The 21,844-nt window shown below is 35.1% G+C and overlaps 1 protein-coding gene across 1 annotated transcript in view; it reads right to left on the bottom strand.

The window, feature by feature from the left end:
- Window positions 1-11,310: 11,310 nt before the first annotated feature.
- LOC5575633 (cryptochrome-1) overlaps window positions 11,311-21,844 on the bottom strand; it is a 104,136-nt gene continuing 93,602 nt past the window's right edge. The window contains exon 6 of the mRNA XM_001655728.2: window positions 11,311-12,561. Coding sequence (XP_001655778.2) covers window positions 11,530-12,561 — 1,032 coding nt within the window. The 3' untranslated portion in view covers window positions 11,311-11,529. The remainder of the gene's footprint in view (window positions 12,562-21,844) is intronic.

Below are 21,844 nucleotides of genomic sequence, written 5' to 3'. Positions count from 1 at the left end.
TCATTATTTTTTACCGTGCATATTTTTTCCAAATAGTCCTAACAATACCTACAACAACCGCAAAATATATCCAAAAATTAAAAACATCAATGTTGCGGTTTTTAAGAACTATTAGCTTCAAATTTTCATTTGAAAATATCGTTTATATGTTTTACCGTGCACTCTTTTTTCAATACTTAAGCATAAATGTTTCGATCAAACGATAAACGATTTAACTATGATTCGCTCAATCAAAATATTTTTTTTCTGGAATGGAGAAACACGAAATATGCTTGAAAAGGGCCTATTTTTCTTTTTTTATTTGAAAATTTTATATAAATATGAGTATATCTCGAAATTGATGCAACCTAGAAAAAATTTACCTAAGTACTTTTCGATTGCAATTTTTCTGCACTATCAAATAATCACCTAAAAAATTATTGTTTTTCTCTATTTCGATTTTTTTTCAAAATCTGTTATTTTTTAAAAAATCATAACTTTTTTGTCCATAATTCTTCCATTTTGAAACATTATGCAATAAATCACATAAGTTGTCCCCTAAAACATATCCAAAAATAAAAAAAATCAAAACTGCGTTTCTGGAGAAAATCGATTTTAAAATTTTGTTTTTGAAATAAAAAATAATCTGTAACTTTTTTTTACCGTGCATATTTTTTTCCATATAGAGCGCTGCATATGACGAGCCTAACCTCACTTATTTGACAGCTGCTGGTCCTGTTGTTTACGTTTCGGACTTAGTCGTTTTTTCCATCATTTTTTCATCTTCGCATTTCTATCACCAGCATTCTGATGGTGACGGTTTTCCACGGTAGGATAGAATAATACGATCCGTGGGTATCTGCAGTGGATTTGACCTCTCCTCGCAGCAAACTTTCACGAAATTAAGAATAATTTCTAAAAAAGTACTAAGTCCAAACTGTAAACAACAGGACCAGTACCTGTCAAAATTGATGCGTGACGTCACAGTGCAGTGGAGTATAGTCCTAAGCAACACCTATAACTTTGTAGAAGATCTCAAATCGATCGGACAAACCATTTTCGAGTTACAGTTTTTTAAAGATTTGCCATGCATTTTCCGATACGCCCTTCTCAAAAATAAGGCGAGGTTCAAAATGGCGGTCTGAAAGTACATAATGGCATTTTTGGTCATGAAGAATCTGTATGCATTTTCAGGCGATTCAAAAAATACAAAAATAATCGGGTTTGCGAAACGGCGTGGAACCGCTCAGCTAATGGTGGTAAAAGTTTCAAAATTGGTTAGAAAATGATGAATTTATGGTGATTTCACTGAAGGCCATTTATTATAACTTAAACATTCATATTCAAGACGCTTGCGCCACCTCTAAACCTTAATTGTTTTTGCTCAAACTTTGAGGTTTCTCTTTTAATGTGATTTGGATTCATTAGAGCACACAAATTTTTGGTTTTGAGAACTTTTGAAAAATATGCCGCACCCTAATAAGCAGGACTGATAAGATTTGTGGTACACTAACTGCCCATAACTGCATAACAGTCACATTCGACATTTTTGGCAAATTGGAGAGTCATCAAATCATAAATACTTTCGATCGCCTTATTGAAATCTGTGAAATTGTTCTAGAAAATTCAAAAAAAAAATACCAAGTTGATTTGTCACATTGGTAATTATAACCGCATAACAGTCACACTGAGATTTTAAATGGGCCTCGTAATGTAATAGCAATGAAATTTCTATTGGAATTATTTTTTGACTATTCACCTAGTATGCGATATGAGTTGTACAAAATATCAGCCTCAAATAAGCACTTTTGAGTTCCTGGTAATTTTTAGAAACATTAGTTTCCTTTCATACTGCCATAAAATTCACACTTGGTATTCCATTTACTCAATGCCTACTTTTGTCGAATGTTACAAATATGCAGTTATGGGCAGCTAAGCTCTTACGGTGAATTTCACCGTAATCTCAACAGCTGAACAGTTCGGTGAAATAAAACACCGTGATTTCGTCGGAATATGACGGATTTCGGTGAATTTTTACCGAATACTGTGAAAATTTACCGTATTCCGTTAATTTTTTTTTACCGAACCGTTCAGCTGTTGAGATTTCACAGGAATCCGTAAAATAATTTAAGTGAGCAGATTTGTTTAAATTAGGTCGTTAGCTAGCTTATCAACAAGTTTTCCAAAAAAAAAAACGGCTTACAGAGGCGATGCTTAGTAGATACATAACCTTTTTTTTTACTTACTTGTGGAGAACTATGCGTATTCTGGTGAAATCACGGATATACCTGGAAACAATTTTATTAAAGACTTTCAGCATGGTTCTCAAAAAAGTTGCATTGTACTTCTGGTTTGGTTTTCTAGACTAGTGCTCTTGAAAATTCGATGTTTGGCTTCGTTTTATAGTCATTTTAACATGCTGATACTGAACCGTAAGTTCATTTGAACCAGTTGGACTTTTTTACATTTCGCTTCGGTAAATTGTATTTTTTACGCTAATCAAGTATTTTATTGTTTTGATTTGTTATTACGTAATTATTCCGAAACTTAAACGTAATAAAAGTGATAATCAAGTTGGTTCAGATTGAAATCTAAGTTTTTTTACTCTTCCGACTTACGACTGTTTGAATAGGTATTCGAGAATTTTCATCCAGTGCGAGTAACGTAAATGAAAGACAAAAGCAAAAATAACGAAAACGCATAGGTATCTACGAATTGTGAATCATGCATCTCACGAATATTTCATAAAGTGACTGAATATCGAAATTCTTTTTAACTAGATATTTCGTATCTCGATGTCGAGTTAGAGAACCATAGTAAAAGTTGGATTTCATGGCTACCTCGATGGTCTCTTGAAATCGCAGGAAGTTCTGTAACTCGTTACATCCTTAACTCATGGTCCCTTCAATATCGAGTTATGGATAGTTGACTGTATCATGGGATCCACCAATTTGAGAAAACCTATACGACATTAGAATTCTATCGATGTGTACCGATGGCGGCCTGGTTTCAGTGAGAATTGATCGTGTATTTGCCAAAATGATTGTTTGTGGTTATATGAACATAATTTGAATTAGTTGTCGGTTCCGGAATTCCGGAAATTCCATTGTCAGTTCCACCAGGGGGACATTTTTATTTTATGACCAAGTTATGCGACGTCTTAATCTTTAAGAATACAATAGAACAAAAAAAAAGTCTATGAATGAAGAATGAATCATTAAAATAAGCAACGAAGCATAATAAGCAAGTGCAAGCATGCTTTGCCATACAAAATGCCTAGGCTTTGCCATACTAATAAATCAGAGCTTCACGCATAGCATCAACTGTGGTAATTTCCTTCGTAGACGTGAATATACGGTGTCACCGATGTTTTGGTGCCGGAAGAGTTATCTTCAATGACCCATTAAGTCGGTGTCAATTGATGTGGCCACTCTAGAGCACCCGACACAGGTTTCACGAGGGCTTCTTTGGGGACAATTCCGCGAATCGAACTCAGACACCTTCAGAATGGATTTGTTTTGTAGCCTTTGCTTGTTCACTAGGTTATGGAAAGCTTCGTATGAATCAATTTAGTGAAGTCGCTGAGACCAAAGAGCTCTGGTTTGCTACATGTATAGGTTCTGTGTTCACTCTTGATTGATTTTCATATTGTTTAAAATTCATTTAGATTGAGACATCACAAGATATATTTTGGTCATAAAACGGAAGTGTTCACATATAATACCTAGTTTATTCTTCATTTATTGACGTATTAATATTCATGAATATTAAGGCGTCGCACGGTATGTGTTAGTCACAAAAAGGAAATGTCCTCAAATAATCGCTCAAGTGATCTGGAGTAGCCAAATCAGTTGACACTGTAGTGACTAGACCTTTTTAAGTAGCCGAATTCAGACACTTTCCGATCACGCTTCCCTTAGAATTTCAATCGAGTTAGACTAAATAATTAACACTTTCTTCATCATTATATTACTTGAGAATAATAAAAATCTTCTTCTGGTTGGTCACTAATTCCATGTTTCATCATTACGATTCCGCTATCTGTTATAAAACTGTTAACTTGAATCTTGATATTACCCTGAAAAAACAAAAGTAAATTTAGTATTGCCAAAACAGCTTTATGATTTTTTTAAATAGTGTTAGTTTCCTGTATCCATCACGATTGAAGATAATTTTGAACTACCTTTTTTCGACGTTTGATTCAAATTGTTTCTTCTCCGGATACCTACTTCTCCTAGAAAAAATCAAGGTTAAAATTTGTTTGTTTGCGTTGCCTTGAATAACATTCGAAACATTTTTAACTCCCACACTATTTCTTAACGCCAAAATGAGCATAAGAAATAGAAGTCATCTAAAATTTCAATAACAATAACGCTTTACGCATTTTAATTTAATATTACTGAGTATCTATGCTTTTGAAATGTAACTTTGAAAAAAGTTTTCCAGACTCATGATGTCAAAGTGAGCATATAAGATCGAAATCTTCTAAAACTTCAACAACACAAAACGTGTTAAACATTCCAAATCGTTTAAAAGATACATATTTTCAATAATTAAAGTATAATGAAAGAGTTTTCCAGGCTCACAATGTCAATGTGATCATAGAAAAAAGAGATGTTCTATAATTTCAACAGCTCAAAATGCTTAACACATTCTTATTCTATGTAACTGGTTATCTTTGTTCTCAAAATGCTACTTCGTAATATTTTTTTAGACTCATAACGTAACAGTAATCATAAGAGATTGAAATTTTCCAAAACTGCATCAGCATTTTAACTCTATTTAATTGTCTATCTGTGATTTCAAAATATTACTTCGGAAAAAAGTTTTCCAGGCTTATAACGTGAAGGTGAGCATAAGTGATCGAAATGTTCCAAATTTCCAACAGCACAAAACGTTATACAGATTCGAATTTTATGTTACCATTTCTATGTTCTCAAAAGCTACCCTCACGGGGAACTCGCATTTTTTTTAGCTTATATTCGTTTCAATTCCGCTACCCTCTTAGGAGACTCTTTCAGAACAGTTATTCCGATCTCAATTATGAACTTATTTATTATAATATATTTATTATTGTTAATGTAAGCAATTTGTATACATTTTTTAGTTTTTTTCTTTACAAAAAAGGGGGTTAGCTTCGTATTCTATTTTCTCTATCTATTTTCCGGGCTCATAACGTCAACGTGAGCATAACTGATCGAAATCTTCCAATATTTGAAAATCAGAAAATGCTTGACACTTCCTATTTTTTTTATAACTGGTGCTCTATTTTCTTAACGTACTACATATAAAAGAGATTTTTTTTAAGCTCTTTACCCTTTTCTCATTCTGTGTTAGTGACAGTATATGTAACAAAAATAATAGTACTTCTAGCTCATTACTTTAAATTGAGTATAAGAGATCGAAATCTTTTAAAGTTTCAATTACACAAGCCGCTTTATACATTCTCATCACATTACTAATTATATATTTTAATCATGCTACTTAAAAAAAAAAGAGACTCGCTTTCTATAAGATATTCTCTCAGAGTACTTGCTGTTTTGGCCAATTTCAGGAGACTTGTTTCATGTTAGCTATTCTCTCAGGGTTCTAGTTTTTTTACAGTGGTTATTTCTGAAAACTCGCTTTGTCACCTATCAATTCAAGTATTCGCATTATTTCTGTTATCTTTTCACAAGTCTTGTTTTTTTTTCACTTCCCATTCGAGAAACTCACTTTATCTCAATTCAAGAAATATAATATTTGAAACTGTAAATCTTTTCTTAATTTTATCAGCAAATAGTAATTCAAATACTTGTAAGTCACGTAACAGTCCGCTTACTTCAGGTTTTCCTGTCGTTTACCCTCTCAGGGAACTCACTTTTGTTATCTAACTTGCTCTTTTGTATCTTATCCTCTCAGGGGACTTGAAATTTTCTTAGCTTACCCTCTCAGGGGACTTGCCTTTTCTGTCGTTTACCCTCTCAAGGGAATCACTTTCTGTTAGCTACCCTCTCAGGGGCTCGCTTTTCTAACTAACTTGCTATTTTGTGACTTACCCTCTCAGGGGACTTGATATTTTCGTAGCTTGCCCTCTCAGGGGACTTGCTTTTTCTGTCGTTTACCCTTTCAGGAGAATCACTTTCTTTTAGCTACCCTCTCATGGAACTCGTTTTCTATTAGCAACCCTCTCAGGTGACTCGCTTTTCTAACTAACTTGCTCTCTTGTGACTTACCCTCTCAGGGGACTTGATATTTTCGTAGCTTACCCTCTCAGGGGACATGCTTTTTTCTGTCGTTTACCCTCTCAGGTGACTCACTTTCTGTTAGCTACCCTCTCAGGGGACTCACTTTTCTAACTAACTTGCTATTTTGTGACTTACCCTCTCAGGGGATTTGATATTTTCGTAGCTTACCCTCTCAGGGGACTTGCCTTTTCTGTCGTTTACCCTCTCAGGAGAATCACTTTCTGTTAGCCACCCTCTCAGGGGACTCGCTTTTCTAACTAACTTGCTCTTTTGTGACTTACCCTCTCAGGGTACTTGATATTTTCGTAGCTTACCCTCTCAGGGGACTTGCCTTTCTGTCGTTTACCCTCTCAGGGGAATCACTTTCTGTTAGCTACCCTCTCATGGAACTCGTTTTCTATTAGCAACCCCCTCAGGGGAATCGATTTTCGTTCACTTGCTCTGTTGTAACTTACCCTCTCAGGGGACTTGATATTTTTTTGTATCTGACCCTCTCAGGGGAATAGCTTTTTTATAGTTAATCCTCACAAATAACTCGCACTCTGTTAGATTTCCTCTCGAGGAACCCGCACACCCATAGCATACTCTCTCAGAGGACTCGTTTTAACTTAGCTATTCCATTAGTTGAATTTTTCAGAACAGTCAAACTAATTTTTATTCATCATATTCAATTCATGTATTACCTTTTTTGAAATTTTTTAACTTCACTCAGGCTTAACCTGTCAAAGCAAATTAAAAAACTTCTATATATAAGCATAGAGTATACATTTATTTATTTTTTAAACAATAAAAACTTTTAGCTTCTATTTTCTATATCTATTTTCAAGGCTTATAACGTCAATGTGAGCATAAGAGATTGAAATCTCCTGAAATTAAAAAACCACCAAGTGCTTTACACCTACTAATTCTATGTTACTGGTTACTGTTACTGGGTAATACTTAGAAAAGAGTTTTTTTACGCTTTTTACCCTGTTCTGGTTCTGTTACTGGCTATATATGTTACGAAAATACTACTATGGAAAAAGTGTTCCATGCTCATAACTTTAAAGTGCGTGTAAGAGATCGAAGTATTCTAAAGTTTCAATAGCATAAATCGCTTTATACATTCTAATCATATTTTTCTGATTATCTATTTTTTACATGCTACTTCGGAAAAAAGAATCTCGCTTTCTGTAAGATATTTTCTCAGAGTACCCGCTGTTTAGGTTTACTTACTTCGAAGAATTGTTTTGTGATAGCTATTCCCTCAGGGCTCTCGCTTTAACAGTGACTATGTCAGAAAACTTACTTTGGCACCTAACAATTCGGGTATTCGCATTATTTATGTTACCTTTTTACAAGTCTCGCTTTTCTCCACCTCCCCCAAAGACAAATTAAAGACCCCCATGTCCCTTGCAGTTGCTCAAAATTTTATGGCTCATAAGGTAATCTAGAATGCCGTGAAAAGTGTACTGCGATCTGTCAAACTTGGGTACCTTTTGCACTACCGAGGGACCAAATGCAGTACTAGAAGTGGTATCCAATCTGAGCCCGAGTGTGACGGACCTGACCTCCCCTTTCAGTATACTCACTTTATTTTATTTATCCTCTCATTATATAAAAATTGTGTTAGCTTTATTTTATGTAGCTTATAGTCTCTTCAAAGTTTGTGTTAACTATCCTATCCAAATACATGCTTTATTTATTTATATATTTAATCTTTTAATTGCATTTCATAGTAACCTTCTAAAAAAATCTATTTTGCCAGTTACCCTCTCCGGGGACTTACTTTTATCAGATTCTTTCTCAGGAAACCCGCTTTGAACAAAAACAGCCCTCTCGGGGAACTCGCTTGTTAGCTTACCCTCTCAGGGGATTTGCTTCTTCTTTATAGCTTACTCTTTCGTTCTTCTAGTGTAACTTGCCCTCTCAGGTGTCTCGATTTCAGTGAGTTACCCTTTTGGGCACACGCTCTTTTAGATTTCCCTTTCAGGGTTCTTGGTTTGTGTTGACCACTATTAGACTATTTTGCTTTTATCTTACCCTCAGAGGGGGCTCATCTAATTTCTGCTACCCTAGGGGACTCGCTATGTATTTCTTGCTACTTTCAACTTTAAACTTATATATTGGTTACATTCTTATTTCTTACTACCCAGATATTTATACATGCACTCATACTTAAGTGGGTATAGAAAACATTATAAAAATGATCAAAATTAGCATCGAATATGCATAGACTTTTATTTCTTCCAAGCCATATCTAAACCATCTCAATTCAAGAAATATCATATTTGAAACCGTAAATCATTTGTTAATTTTATCGGCAAATAGCAATTCAAATACTTGTAAGTCACGTAACAGTCCACTTACTTCAGGTTCAAATGCATCCCGTACAGATAAATTACATTTTCTCTACTTTCCTTTCGAAGGATGTATTGATTATGCATTTTTATTTCAATACTATTTGTCCCGGAAAACGGTATTTGTCTATGGTTTAAAAGTCAAGCAGTAGGCCATGCCAAGATACTTTAAGAATTGTTTTTTACCCTTTTTTCGAATGGTTTTCACAAGAGAGCTGAAACAAAATCACGTCGCAGCCGTCGTAAATGCAAATGTCCTAGAGTTGATTGACGATTTCAAATAAATCTGCATAGAATACATTACTGCACACAAAATTGACAAAGATCTATGACTTTTTTTTTAGAAAACATCGATTCAAACGCGTTATATAACCATTTAATAATCGTTTCTTTATTTACACTAACAACTTTTGAGAATATTTGAATAACTTTCAAATATATTCATGTTTTTAAATATATCTTTTATGATTTATGAAAACTCTAACAATTCCGAAGCTGCAAACTCGACCATATAAACGTTTCGAAAAGCTCACAACGCTGTTCGCATTGGCAGAATACAGTTGGTAATTAAGAGAGCGGCAGTTATTTGTCCAATAATTGTTGGGTTGTTTTGGTCAACTAGTGTCAGGAATCAAACATTTGTACCTTTTCTATTAACATAGTAGACCATGATGCTTGCAGTATGAATAAATGCACGTGTTCACTACACTGAACCAACAAATATCATAGAAAATATTAAAAACCTCACATACCCTTGCAATAATTCAAATCCGATTCATTTTATGTGCATCCAATGATATTCATTTAAAAAACACATAAAACTCATTATGATATTGAATACCATTCATTTACCAATACTGTGAATTGTATATGAACAAAAGTCATGTATGCAATCCGATGAATTTTATGTGATTTACCGATGTGAAAATTCGTTCTTATTATTTCCTTATTTTATTCATACTTTCGTGATGGTGAGTTTTATAGTTTATTTCTGGTAGATTTAAGTCGCTTTAAATTATATGAATTGGACTTATAACGTCAAGGAAGGGTGAAAGAAGGGTAAGTAAAATATTCATAACATAAATTGGATGTAAATGAATTTTGGAATTACATTTACAGGAAACATCACTTTGATTGTAAACTGGAGATGGCGGAACAAGGACCAAAGGAACAAAATGCTCAGAACACCAAGAAGTTATCAAAATCGTACGGGATGTGTTATTTTAAGTTAAAATTATACCAATTCATGTGATTTGCTATCCATTCTAATTAATATTGTATTAAATAAACGGTGTTTCAATTATAATTATATTGTAAATTCTACTAAAATCTGAAATGAAAGCATTGCAAATTTATTATACTGTCATATAGAAATCACTGACAGTACTAATATTTGTCATCTGAATTTAACATAACATTCATTGGCAACATCCAATGGTTCTTATCTTCAATATGCATGAAATGTATGTGTTTTATCAGATGAATCTAATTAAAACGAAATCGCACAAGTTTATGTGATAAATTGATGAGCGTTATGTGAAAAGCTATATGGAAAAAAACTATATGTGTTTTCACATAAATCGGACATGATTACTAGGTTCAGTGTAGTTTGGCGTTGAAGTGTCGCCATATTCAATGGTTGCCATGGTCACACGGCACCGCTAAAACTTCAAAGAGTGAACGCTTAACTAACTAATCTTAACTAATTATTTAAGCGCACACATTATCGAAGTTTTTTTTTACAGCACCTACCTTAGACAAACAGGATTTAATAAACGGTTGCAAGCATTCGGGTTTTCGTCACTCACGTGCATGCTCGTGAAAGAAAATCCTCGGAGTCAATCTTTTCAATGCACGTGTTACTTTCTTCATTGGGTATATCCATTACCCACACGATCATCTGATCATCATAACACTGAAAACTGTTCATTGTAACGGATACTTTCAGGATCCATTTCATTTTCAAATCCCCACACATTAACAAGAAAAAACGAAAAACGGACATTTCCTAACAGGCCCTCAGCTTTGCACACATTATTTCTCTCACCTGGGAGCAGATGTGCCATGTAGTGACTAGACCTTTTTAAGTAGCCGAATTCAGACACTTTCCGATCACGCTTCGCTTAGAATTTCAATCAAGTTAGATTAAATAATTAACATTTTCTTCATCATTATAAAAGCACGTTTATTCTTCCCAAAACACATCAACAAACCGATTACTCTTTTTCTTTCGTAAACCTATGCCTACTATGATCTGAATTGATTTCATGTTCAGTACTAGTTAAAAAGTTCGTTGGTTCACGAACATATTTTGTTTTAACTATACTCTGCTTCTAACCTCTCATAATCCCTACAGACACCAACCTAATTCTTCATTAATAAGGATGTTCTAGAGATTAAGGTGTCGCACGATATGTTTTGGTCATGAAAAATAAATGCCCCCAAAGAAATCCTGATGGAACCGGCATCAGTATTTTCCGTCACCCCCATTACAACCCGGAATATTTCTGAAATGGTTCTGTATTCTGCATTGTCTATTTACGACAAATTAATTGTACTTGTTAGAAGTCAACTAAGGTGTTTTAAAAATTCGAATGAAAATAGATCATATGGTAGCTATTTCAAAATACCTTGTCGAGGGTCGGGACGTAAAGGTTAATTAAGTAATCACTTCCGAATTGAGAATAGCTTTCAAGTTTTTAATCAGTTCTGCTTAGTTTAACACTTAATTAAGGAAATTTTCGGATAAATTATTGCTCTATGAATCAGCTAAAAATAAAGAACCAGCTATATTATTCACAGTCAATGCCCTATCTAGGAAAGGCGGCTTCACTCAGCCTTCGTCATTTGTGAGAGCAGTCCGCACAGCTAAGCATATAAATAGACGCCCGGAAAACCAGAACATGGGTGCTTTTAATTCATAAGGAAGCGGACACTCACTTTTTTCACTTTCGCACGAGGGGCCAGTTTCTCTAGAACCGGTTCTAATCACCGGACGTTAGTTTTTCTTCACTGATTGGTGACTGTTGCATTGGTTGTTGCATTGGCTGCTGTTGCTGCTGCTGTTGCCTTCGGTGATTGTCCGCTATTGCACTGCGCTGCTGATGGTTGTTCAGGTGGTTGTGATGATGAATGTGCATCTGATTCTCGCTTAGCTGTTTGGTTTGGTTCGGTAGATTGCCGGGTTGAATCAGCGAAGACTTCATCGGTTGCTCCACCGAGTCGTCTTCTCGTCCCCTTCCATAGAAGTCGGCATTCCGCATGCCATATCCGGAGTTGTAATTGTCCGTGTATTCCACTTTGAACTGATTGTTGTAGAGATTTTCCTGATTTCGTTCGTACTCGAAGCTGTCCGTTTCGATCTTGGTGCTACCGGTGCTGCCTAACGGGATCATGCTGTTGTTCAGTTGATCTTGCAGGGTGTTGAAATGTGCATTTATGAGATCGTTGTTGTTGTTGCTTACGGTCATGCTAGGACTTTCCGGTTTGATCGTGACGTATGCGGAACCTTGAAGGTTAGAGTACTGATCGCTGCCGGGAGGTTGATGACCCACCAGTTGGTGCTGGTTGCGTAGGCGATGTTGCTGTTGCGACAATTGTTGCTGCCCCTCTCGATTTTGGTGATAGGTAATGATCTTTGCGTTCGGATCAGTTTGTGCGGGTGGAATTGTCCGACACATGTAGTTTCCAGAACTGTTCAAATTAGTCATTATCGTGGTTGGACTAGGGCTGTCGTTCAAACTGGAAGCATTCATGTGTTGAACCTTAGCCGCAGTCATTACACCGGCAATTGCCGAACCACCTTTCTCGGGACACTCGCTATCGAAGCTACTGCTTGGGCTTCGATATTTGGCCAACTGCTGGTAGACCTGCTTGATGCGTTCCATATTGGCGCGACTGGCAATGGCGTGATTCACCATCGGTAAGGGGTATTCTTTGCCGATGATACACTTGGCCGTGCGTTGCACAGTTTCCGGAGCATTCCATGGCTCGTGGATATATCGAGTTGGGAAGTTCTGAAATTAAGAAAAACAAATGAATAATTAAAAATTGATTGCAGGCAGTCACATATATACCATCATTCTACTAAAACCTTGCGAATCAAATAGAGAGAGTTGCAAATTATTAAATTGAACTTGTTCCATTCCTTAATATTTTGGAAACTACATTCAGCTCAAAATAGGACAATTAATTAGGACAATCTGATGTAATATTTAAAAATCTAATAAAAGTGTTTTCGCCAACCTCAATCCTCTGTGAATAGAAATATTGCTGATCCTATCAAATTCTTAATTATATTTATCGAATATGTCACATATTTTCAATCGGAGATTAACATATTCGATAAAATAGGTCACGTTCTCAGATTTTTCAAAAGTTCACTGAAAAATTCCTTTCAATTCACATTATGCTACATTTTAAAACATAGCAACTAAAGTGAATTGAATCTTTAAGCGTAATAAGAGATCTCCTAGATATTTATGAATAAATTCACACAGGTATAAAACAAATATTGTATCAAAATTTGGGCAGGAATTGCTTCTTTACATTTTCCCAAAATGAGACATCATTTTAATGAAAACTGTGATTGTGCAATATCTTAAAAATTTGTAATCGGTTATAGATTTGGACATGTATCTTTGAGAGTTATGAAACTGAACAAGTAGGTACTTTTAAAAATACCGATAAGCGTCAGTTACAGTTTTCGAGCTTTGCACGATGGAATATACTAATTTCCTTTAAAATTCATTGTTCTTCATCAAAATTCAGCCCAAACATATGAACACAATTCCTGTTAACCGTGCAATTATGGCATTTGATCACATTGCAGCGAGAGCAACATAATCAAAGGAACCGTATTTTTACGTCGAGCATCGCGCGCACATTGATGCGCACAAGTAGGGTTGTCGCAAAATCTCAATTAATCGATTAGTTGGTAATCGATTACAAGCCAAGAATGCCTATTATCGAAAACGATTAATCGACTTGTATTTTTCGATTAATCGAATTAATCGACATTTTTTCTGTAAATATGAGTTCTTACTGCTATATGATAAATTGTAAGGAATAACTTGAATTTGTAAAACATGTCGTATTTATCAGAACCACATTCATATGTTTACGGAATTGTTAAAAAATTCTAGGGATATTTTGAAATAAGTTTCAGCACGATTGATCTTTTGGTTCATTTTTCAAGAATTTTTAATATCTAATATCATAATATCGATATTCAGTTTTCTCAGGTGAGCTCTGTTTAGGTTACTTCAGAATTTTCTACCTTCTGAATATTTTATTCATAATTCTGCAAGGAGGAGAACGATAAAGATTAATAGAATTAATCTATACTATTAATCCATGCGTTTGTTTTTTTTTTCACATTACAACCTAGCTATCCCAGCATACTGCGCGTTTATGGGCGTTTATTCTACAAATTATAACACAATTTCCAAACGTTATCTATAAAGTTTATGGAATTTTATGTCAACTCTTGACCAGGACTGGAACTTTTCAGTTCTTTCCTGAAAAATAAGAAACCAAACAAAAATTAAGAAAACAAAGAGAAATTTAACAGTAAATAGGGGATATGAGATCGATTTATCATAAAATCTGACCAGGAATTCCTTTAAGAGTATTTTGAAGATTTTTTTTGCATTTCTCGTGACATTAAGTGTTATTTTTCGTATAACTGTATGCATTATGTCATGATTTGGATACCTGAAATTTCATCTGAATATAAATAAAATTTCCCAGTCAATTTCCTAGGATGTCTCCAGTGAAACCTCAAGGATTTTTTTTTTCAGAAACTTTGTAAATGAAAACCCGAATTTAGTACTATACCATTCAATTCCACTAGAGTTTGTATCCTCTGACAGGTACGCACATTTCGACCTCAACTGTAAGGCCATCTTCAGTGCCGTGTACTAGATTCGACTTGCAAATTATTGTATTATTTTTCGAAATAAATCTGGGTGTAAATACTAAAGAAAATTTCAATTACGAAAACTAGACGCACGGTAAATAGTCACATAGAACGGTACGAGGCGACCTTAACATGACATTTGTAAACACAGTTTTGAGTATTTTTTTTGCTGTGCGTACACATTGTAAATGTTTCTTTGTGTGCGATGCTTCGTATTGGTATACTATAGTTCGCCTTAAATTATTTGGAAAAAAATATACAATTTTTTGAAGTTCATATTTTTTTAATGCTCGGGAAATGGTACACTGAAAATAATCCACACGTTTGATCCTAATTTTTTTCAACGTGTATCTGTCGTGTCGATTTGCAAGGTGAAATGACGTGTTAAACTTGTGATTCTGTTGAAGATTGACTTTGGTCCGATACCAAAGTCTTACACACATGATTTGAACGTGTTTTACAATGGCGATATCCATCACTAGTAGGACTCACATTTGACATTCACGCGTGACACGTTAAATAACATGCTATTTTTGGAAAAACTGGGCACCCGTATTGGGTGCTTGGAATAGGAAAATCACGCAATCGCTAATAAGCAAAGTTTTCGATAATATGTAGATTAACGTGTTTTACATTTGAATTTGGATCGCCGATAGCGACTGGTTTTACATCATCGATTGATGTGTTTTACAATTAGTGAAAAATCACGTGTAAGCACGTTGATCGAGCTTGTAGAATGTTTTCAGTGTTGCTTGACGGTAGTTTAAAAATCAATTTATTGATACTTTTAAAAGACATTTGACCCGTGAAAATGTTCAGGCAAAACTGCTGGATAAATCTTCAAGGAAAATCCCTGAGGAAATGTTGGATAAATTTCTAGAATTTAATCCTTTAAGAATCCATTTAAAGAATTTTAATTAAAAAATAGGGGAGAACGTTAATGGAAACTTCTGGCAGAATTAATCGTAGGAGTAAGGACCTGGATATTTCTCCTTTTCCTCAGGAAACCTGGATATTATTTTTTTTATGGTCCTTTGTTAAGTATTAAACAATCATGCATTGAGGGCGAAAATGGCTATTGGCTTTGAAACAATTGCAGCAGGAATTCTACCAGGGACTTTTTTAGGAATTCCACCAGGGATGCTCCCGACATGATTTTTTAGGGTTTTCTCCCATAATTTCATCATCAATCATGCTTCTAAAAATTCCTCCCAAACATATTTTTGAATTCTTTCAAGGATTCTTTCAGAGAGATCTCTATAAATTCTCATGAAATTCCTCCAGCAAAACTTCCAAGGAGTCCTCATGAAACCCCTCCAGAGATGCCTTCAAGAAATTTCTTTCGGTAATGTAAAGTCGAGTCTAGTACACAACATTGAAGACGGCCTTACAGTTGAGGTCGAAATACGTGTATGTGTCAAAGTGTGTAAACTAAATTCAGTTCGATAAATACTAAATTCTGTTTTTCAACTAGGGTAGAAGCACCGGTTTTGGCCATACGCCAGTTGTAGCCATAGTGGATTATACACCGTTTTACATAGCCAATCAGCATGAAACTTTTTGTGTTCAGTAGATCACATTCATATGATAGAGCTACATTCATTTACTCGTCCAAATTTGTTCAAAACATAAGAAAAACAATTCATTTTCCTTATAATTTTAACTCCCATAGACCTAATTTGGCCACTCTCATGAGATGCAATTGGCCAATTTAGGAACCGAAGTTAAATCTATGGCTGCAACTGGATTCGTTGGCCTATATTGACCAACGGGATTTTTAAAGCAAAAAAATGATTTTAGCTCAGTTTTAATATTTTACACACATAATATGGATTGAAAGCTTGCATTTGACATATTTGTAGTATAAATACGGCTTCCCATTTAATTTTTATTGACATTTTCTCTTAGACTGGCCAAAACCGGTGCTTTTACCCTAGGACTTAATTATTTCAGATTTTGCTTCAGAAATTCTCAGTAGATTTTTTCAGTTATTTCCTTTGCTTTTTTTTAAGAAGTCGATTCCCCTAGGCATTTTGTGTCAGAGGTTTCTTAACTCATCTACCAGCAGCTTCATTTTTTTTTCTTAAATAAATATTAATATCGCTATAATTTTTTTGTTTCTCAATAAATTAGCACCACCACAAGTTCTCAAAAAACCCTTCTATTTTCATAATCTGTATTGGTTTTGACCATTGGTCATCTGGATCAGGAGATATTCTAAAATGCCTTGGGGGACCGACGCGTAGCCATGACCCACGTTAATATCTCAAGTTATAGATTTTTCTCATGTTCGGTTATTAGCTTTTCAAAACTATACTTTGACGAGAGTCTGTTGTGAAAAAATTAAACAAATCGGTGCAACCGTTTTTTGAGTAATAAGCCTTTATTTTTTTGGTACAACTCTGACCGTGACAAGATCTAGAAAACTTTTAAAAAAACATCATATTGTAGTTTTTGGTTTTCTCGAAGGGAACTCAACCGATATGAATGATGTTTTCAGTGAAGCTCCTCATTACCTGACATTGTTTAGCCCGCATTTTATTTTATTTTTTCGATAAATCGACTAAAACAAAATGGCGGCCTAAGAAATGTTATATGGGAAGTGTCGGTCCCTCAAGGAATACCGGAACATATTCAAAACTAGATGACCAATGGTCAATACCGACACAGAATTCAAAAATAGTAAAGTATTTTGGGAACTTGTGAAAAAAACGTGCAAAAATATCGAGAACCAAAAAAATTATCGATATTTGGATATTTTTTGGTGGTGATAAGATGAAGCTGCCGGTAGAGGGGTTAAGCATTATGCTTGGAATTATTTGAGTCGTTTCCTGTTTTCTTACAGATTTTCTTCTTCGGGTTTTACTATGAATTTCTTTTGGGATTCCTCTAAAAATTCCTGCAAGTATTTAGATAATTCATCCAAGGATTCCTTTATAAATGGCTCTAGTAGAACTTTTAGGGATTGCTTATGGGACTTCTTCTGAAATTTTATCAGAGATAGTATTTTGTTTGAAATTCCTCTAGGGATTTCTTTGAGAATTCTTTTAGAAATTTGTTTAGGGTTTTCTCCAACCATTGTTTCAAAAACATCACTTGGCTCCTCCAAAACATTTTCCTGTGGTTCTATCAAAAGTTCCTCCAGGAATTTCTTCAGGAGTTTCAATCTCTCAGAGCGAAGAAGAAACTCTCAGAGATTCATCAAGAATTCCTCCAAGAAATTCCTAGGATTTTCCTTTATAAATTTATCGATGCCTCTACGCCTTATTCTAGGAATTGTTCCAGAATTTTTTCAGGGGATTCTACCTGTTTTTTTACAATAATTTATCCTAAAATCAGCCGAAATTCCCTCATGGTTTTTTTTTTTATTTCAGGAATCCCTTATTTGTTCTTACAAGATTTCCATGAAGTCTACCGATAATTCCCCAACAAATTCATCCTGAAATTCCTTCCAGGGTTCCTTTAGTAAAAAACTAAGACTTGTTATTCCTGAAATTCTTTGAAGAATGCATGTAAAAACTCATCCATTATATTGATATATCTGAACACTCCTCCTAGAAACTTACAGTTTTTTTTGTTTCTTTCGGAATTTCTCCAGTTATTTCTTCTGGGTTTTCTTAAAAAATTTCCTCCAGATTATATCCTGAAATTCTTTCAGGAAATACTTAAAGAATTTCTTCAATAAACCCGAGGAAAAGTTTTTCTTAGATACCCTGGTTGGAATCGTAAAAAAATCTAAAATCAAATACTGCAGGTGCACATAGAGGACATCGTGTACGATTTCATGGGGGTTTTCTTGTAATGCGTTCCATAGGAATCCTAGATGGAAGTGATAGAGAAATATATTGAAATGTTTTTAGGAATCGCTAGATATTGATTCGACAGTATTTTTTTATTTTTTCTTTCTCTTTGAAAAATGCCTGGAGCACTCGTCTTAAAAATGATGCCTTTAGGAGTCTTGAAATGAAATTTGAGACAATCTCTACCAACTTTCTGTATAAATTCCAAGAATCCTTTGAAGAAATGCTTGGACGAATCACAAAATAATTTGGGAAGGAATTTCTGAAGCAATCCCTGAAAAATATGAAGGAATCTCATATTTAAGCGTCGTGTTGAGTTCCTAGAGACATCTACAGGGATCCTAGGGAACTCTATGGAAAAATCTTCGCAGTGTGATTCCTGGAGCAATTTTTTGATTTATCTGTGGAAAAATCCATACAAATGTATTAATCTAGGGGCCCAGATAGCCGTAGTGGTAAACGCGCAGCTATTCAGCAAGACCAAGCTGAGGGTCGTGGGTTCGAATCCCACCGGTCGAGGATCTTTTCGGGATGGAAATTTTCTCGACTGCCCAGGGCATAGAGTATCTTCGTACCTGCCACACGATATACACATGCAAAAATGGTCATTGGCATAGTAAGCTCTGAGTTAATAACTGTGGAAGTGCTCATTGAACACTAAGCTGAGAGGCAGGCTCTGTCCCAGTGGGGACGTAACGCCAGAAAGAAGAAGTATTAATCTAGAAATTCCTGGATTCCGGGAGAATCACTCTGGATATTTTCTATGCAATATTTGATAAAAATTCTGGAGAAATTTCTGTAGCCCGATGTACCGATTCCTAGTTATTGGTCGCATGTTTTACTTTTTTTTTACTTTTGTATAAAACATATATAAATCTCGTTCTACATTTGTGTTTTGTCATAAATTGAAGGTTTCGGATATAACCTATTTAAAATTTGCTTTGGTATGACGTCTCACTGAATGTGGGATACAAATCATAGGTTTTGAGCTGACAACTTGCTGATGGTACAAAATGATGTTCAGAAAATGTCCAGACAAAGGTCTACCAGAACTGATATCACATGGCCAAAACCAATCTTCCATGACTTGATGCTCTTGTGAATCAGAATAAAAATGTGAGCCATATACGATTATGAAATTCTGACCATAGGTGTATACCACTTCCTTGTGTGCAGCATGATAAATTTTACAAAAACTGTTCAGAACTCTATTCTAGGGTATCATACCTTTTCACTAGAGCGAAAAAAAAACTAATTTCGGTTCGAAAAGGAATTTTTCATTGTAAACATTCGTTTAAAAATGTGGGAGAATCTCAAGAGATACTTTGGGAAGACCAAGAAAACGATGAAAGTGGAGGTAGGAATCTTTCCAAAAGCGAATGAAGGAAATTAAGCAGAATATTTTACGCTTCTCCTGTATAGTCTGAAACATGGAAACGGTAGTAAAATTTTGTGGCGTAGGCAATGACATAATGACTTATGGCCAATTAATTGATAGACAATATACTGCTGTGAATCGCAAGTGGGTCCCATCCAAACGAATACTTAAAATAAGTTCAGGGAATCAATGAAATGCAAAATGTGAAATTTGCTTACCATTCTGATACCTTGTGAGATACATATTAAGATGATCAAAACACCTTTATTGTTTGTATAACACGTTACAAAACTATGCAGTGGGACTGTAATGAGGATACATTGCATTATGGGATAATTCGACTTGGTGTTTTTTTTTTACAAATTTTTCCGAACAAAATATGTAGTCTCGTTAGTGTAGCTGAAAGATCATATGTGGAAAACTTGTATGAACTAAAATTGGACAAAAATGCAGATGGGACTGCCTTGCGATTCACGGCAGCATAGGACTACCCAAGTAACCACTAGCCCGCTAATTCGCCTTTTTGGCCTTTCATGGCTAATATAGGGAATGTCAGCTGTAGCACAGATATAGCACTATATTGGTACGCAAGGAAAATTAAAGTGCTATCTGGCTACTTGGGTATAGGACTGTGTTTATCGAAAACAATTTTCGCACCGATGATCTTGGAAAACGATAATTTGGAGTCAATGCACAGAGAATTTTAAAATGAATAACTGCTAGATCTATGGACATATTCGTGGTTTTATGATTGCCTATGCGATAATTTTCGAACCCAACCTTACACAACACAGTGTTTTACAGGAAAACATCACCGTAGTTTGAAATGGACATTTTATTTTGAAAAAATCAACAAATAATCGACGTTAGTTAATCGATTACCTCGATTATTGAGTGCGCCAGGTATCGATGAAAAATTAATCGATTAGTGAGTCGATTAATCGAAATAATCGATTAATTTGCGACAACCCTACCGCACAAAGCGCATTGAACTTTGTTTACATTCTCGATTTTATGCGGTCGGTAAGGAAATTTCATAAAATTCCGTGAATTATAGAACTTTACGGCGTGCGATTGGAATGAAATCCTTCAGTGAAGAAGTACGAAGGTTTCCCATAGTAAAAATAAGTCACATAGGGGGGCGGGAAGAAACTTGTATCATAAAGTGGTGTGGCTCAGTCGATCGTTAAGCATTTCTCTCAAATTGTGTTCGTCCATGCGATTTCGGTGAAAAAGTGCAAAGTGGATAATTGAACTGAAGTTATTTAACGAAATACAATAGTTTTATTGCATTTTTGGTATACAAGTGTACAAACCATGACAGCTTTCACAAAAATGCACTTGGGAAATGAATCTTTGTTGCTGATAAGTTGGAATATCCGCCGTAGTGGAACATTTTAAGTTTGATACGGTGAATAATAGCGCTTACGACGACGTAGAACGAAATCCTACCCGATCAGTGCGGAAACTAACAAAACCAAACTCCGCTAGCACGAAGCCAATCTGACTATTAGAGCGAATGCGACGAGAAAGTGGGTGCAACACACGCACATATTCAGTTTCACCCACTGTTAGAGTCATTTCAAAATTCAATTTGACCTAGAGGCACTGAAATTGAAAATTGAATACAAAAATTACAAATGAATTTTATATTACTGGTGTAAGAAAACGGCAATGAAATGCCTCCAGTTGATGAATCACGATTGTCTTTTAAACAAAAATACAACTTTTGCAATCTGCGGGTGTTTTTGTGGGGTATTTTAGTGGAAATGAATTTTTTCACAGGCGAAATTGAATTTGCTGCCACTGAATGTCAGTAGGTGGATGAGAATCAGGGTAGAAACAGTAATTGAAAAATTGAATGCACGTTCTACCAGATTCGTGCATGCATTGTCAAAAAAAAAAACATTCACACAAAGAAGAATTCAATGATGACTCAAATCCTACTGAGGATCAGCGTTGTTGACTGTACACTGATAAAAAAGGCATGGTAACACTGACTGTATCGAGGGTCAAATTAAAACCGCTTTACCACTTGATTTTTGCAGAACATGTGTCATTATTAGAATAACAAAACGGTGGTTGTCGTTACCATGTGGCTGTCAAAACAGCATAGTAATCCATACTATGTCAATGGTAATCATTATAATGGAGGATTGTAGACTTGTACTTCAGGTTTCTCGTTGATAAACAAAACATGT

Source organism: Aedes aegypti, chromosome 3 (genome assembly GCF_002204515.2).
Source record: "Aedes aegypti strain LVP_AGWG chromosome 3, AaegL5.0 Primary Assembly, whole genome shotgun sequence".
NCBI lineage: Eukaryota > Metazoa > Arthropoda > Insecta > Diptera > Culicidae > Aedes > Aedes aegypti.
This window is presented reverse-complemented; position numbering and strand designations above follow the sequence as displayed.